This window comes from Erigeron canadensis, chromosome 6 (assembly GCF_010389155.1).
Source record: "Erigeron canadensis isolate Cc75 chromosome 6, C_canadensis_v1, whole genome shotgun sequence".
NCBI classification, from domain to species: Eukaryota; Viridiplantae; Streptophyta; class Magnoliopsida; order Asterales; family Asteraceae; genus Erigeron; species Erigeron canadensis.
In genome coordinates, this window is record NC_057766.1 from 3,833,137 (window position 1) to 3,835,233 (window position 2,097).

The 2,097-nt window shown below is 37.8% G+C and overlaps 1 protein-coding gene across 1 annotated transcript; it reads left to right on the top strand.

Annotated features, from left to right (window-relative positions):
• LOC122604136 lies at positions 1 to 2,097 on the top strand. Its single transcript, XM_043777036.1, has 3 exons — positions 1 to 636; positions 718 to 1,357; positions 1,445 to 2,097. Exons 1-3 carry the CDS (start codon positions 1 to 3, stop codon positions 2,095 to 2,097), a joined length of 1,929 nt encoding a protein of 642 aa, XP_043632971.1.

Consider the following 2,097-nt stretch of genomic DNA (forward strand, 5'->3'; position numbering starts at 1 on the left):
ATGCCAGAATTACTTCCAATACCCGAAGAAGAATTGGTAAAGATACCTGCTGAATGTTATACCAAAGTTAATCATATCAAGAAAGGTGATTGTTTCGATACAAAGGAAGACTTGAAGATAGCTTTATATACGAAATGTGTGGAAGACGGCTATCAACTAGTTGTTTCAAGATCAGATAAACATCGTTTTGAAACAAAGTGTAGAATTGATCAAAAAGGTTGTACGTGGCGTATGATCTCAAGGAGGGTAAAAGATTGTGAAATGTTTCAAGTCACTACTTTCATTGATCAACATACTTGTTCAAGAATCCAAGTCTATCCTCATCATAGACAGGCAAATAAAAAGGTATTGGGTGGATTTTTGGCCGAGTTGATGTTTGTAAAAGGAAGGGTATATAGGGGTCATGAGATTATGACCGACATAAATGCCCGGTTCAAGATTAGTATCTCATATTCTCAAGCTTGGAGAGCTAAGTGTTATGCCTTGGAATTGTTGAGGGGGTCACCAGAAGAATCGTTTGCCCAACTCCCAGCCTATTGTCATAATTTAAAGTTGAAAAACCCCGGGTCGGTAACTCATATCAAAACATATAGAGATGGACGTTTTGAGTTGTTGTTTATCGCCATTGGTGCAGTGGTTAGTAAATCAAGATAAATTTTCCACCTGCGTTTTAGTTTAATTATATTTTTCACATTTAAATTATTTACTTTTTTGTAGATACGTTCGTTTGTTTCTTTCTTGCGTCCGGTTATTATAGTTGACGGGACACATCTAAAAGGTCGATATCTTGGAACGAACTTATTAGCAGTAGGTATGAATGCTAATAATGGGATCTTACCAATAGCTTATGGGGTTGGCAAATCTGAAACCTTTGATTCGTGGACATGGTTTTTGGGGCATCTTAGGGATTGCATAGGAAATGTTAGCAATTTGACAATCATTTCCGATAGGGCAAACTCAATTGATATGGCTATTAGAAGGTGTTTTCCAGATGCTTTTCATGGACTTTGTGCTGTTCATTTATTTAGAAATCTAAAAGCAAGGTCTCCCGGTATAAAGCATCACAAATGGACATACTGGAAAGCGGTGAAAGCTTATCGAGAAGTGGACTTTAATAGGCATATAAATCGTTTGAGACATGTTTTGCCTGAAGCTGCTCGAACACTAGATGATATAGGGTTTGAAAGATGGTCAAGAGTGCACGCTCTTGGAGCAAGGTATGGTTTCATGACATCTAATAGTGCAGAATCAATCAACTCTCTAAGTCGTCATTCAAGAAAATTACCGATTACTATGTTAATGGAGTTTTTTCGCGCATCTCTTCAAGAGTGGTATTATAGGAAAAGAAACGTTGCAGGTATTATTTGTTTAACTTTCTCACTTATTATTATTATCTATAATTGTGATAAATTTTAACAAGTTAATTACTTCTTTAAATGTACAGAAACATTGGAACATCGTGTTACACCATGGACAGAGAAAAAGATTGCAAAACGTGTTGTGAAGTCAACATCATGGAGAGTTGAGCCTTGCTCAAACACATTGTTTGAAGTTATAGATCATAACTTGAATGGGCTTGTCGATCTAAATGCAAAGACGTGTACTTGTGGGAAATGGCAAACTTCTGGTTTTCCATGTGGTCATGTTATAAAAGTTCCTCTTCATCTAAACCAAGATGATTCAAGTGTATATGCTATGGAGTGCTACACTTCAGAAGCATATCGTCAGACTTATGCTAAGATTGTCTATCCCATGCCACATCCATCTGAATGGGAGATACCAGATGACTTACAAACAGTTTTGCCACCGGTTATGGACAGAAGGCTACCTGGGCGACCCAAAAATCGTGATCGTATTCCGTCTAAGGGTGAGGAGAAGAAAAACCCAACATGTAGTCGTTGCAAAGAACGTGGTCATACAAGGATGACATGTGGAGAACCCATGCCGTCACAAACATCTTTTCCTCCACCCACAGAATATGGATGTTCGTCAAAATCAAAAGTTCATTCGATAGCAAGTAAAGGGAACTCGAGATCCCAACCAAAGTCAAAGTCACACTCATCACCTTTTGGGACTATCAATTTAAGGGATTTTTAG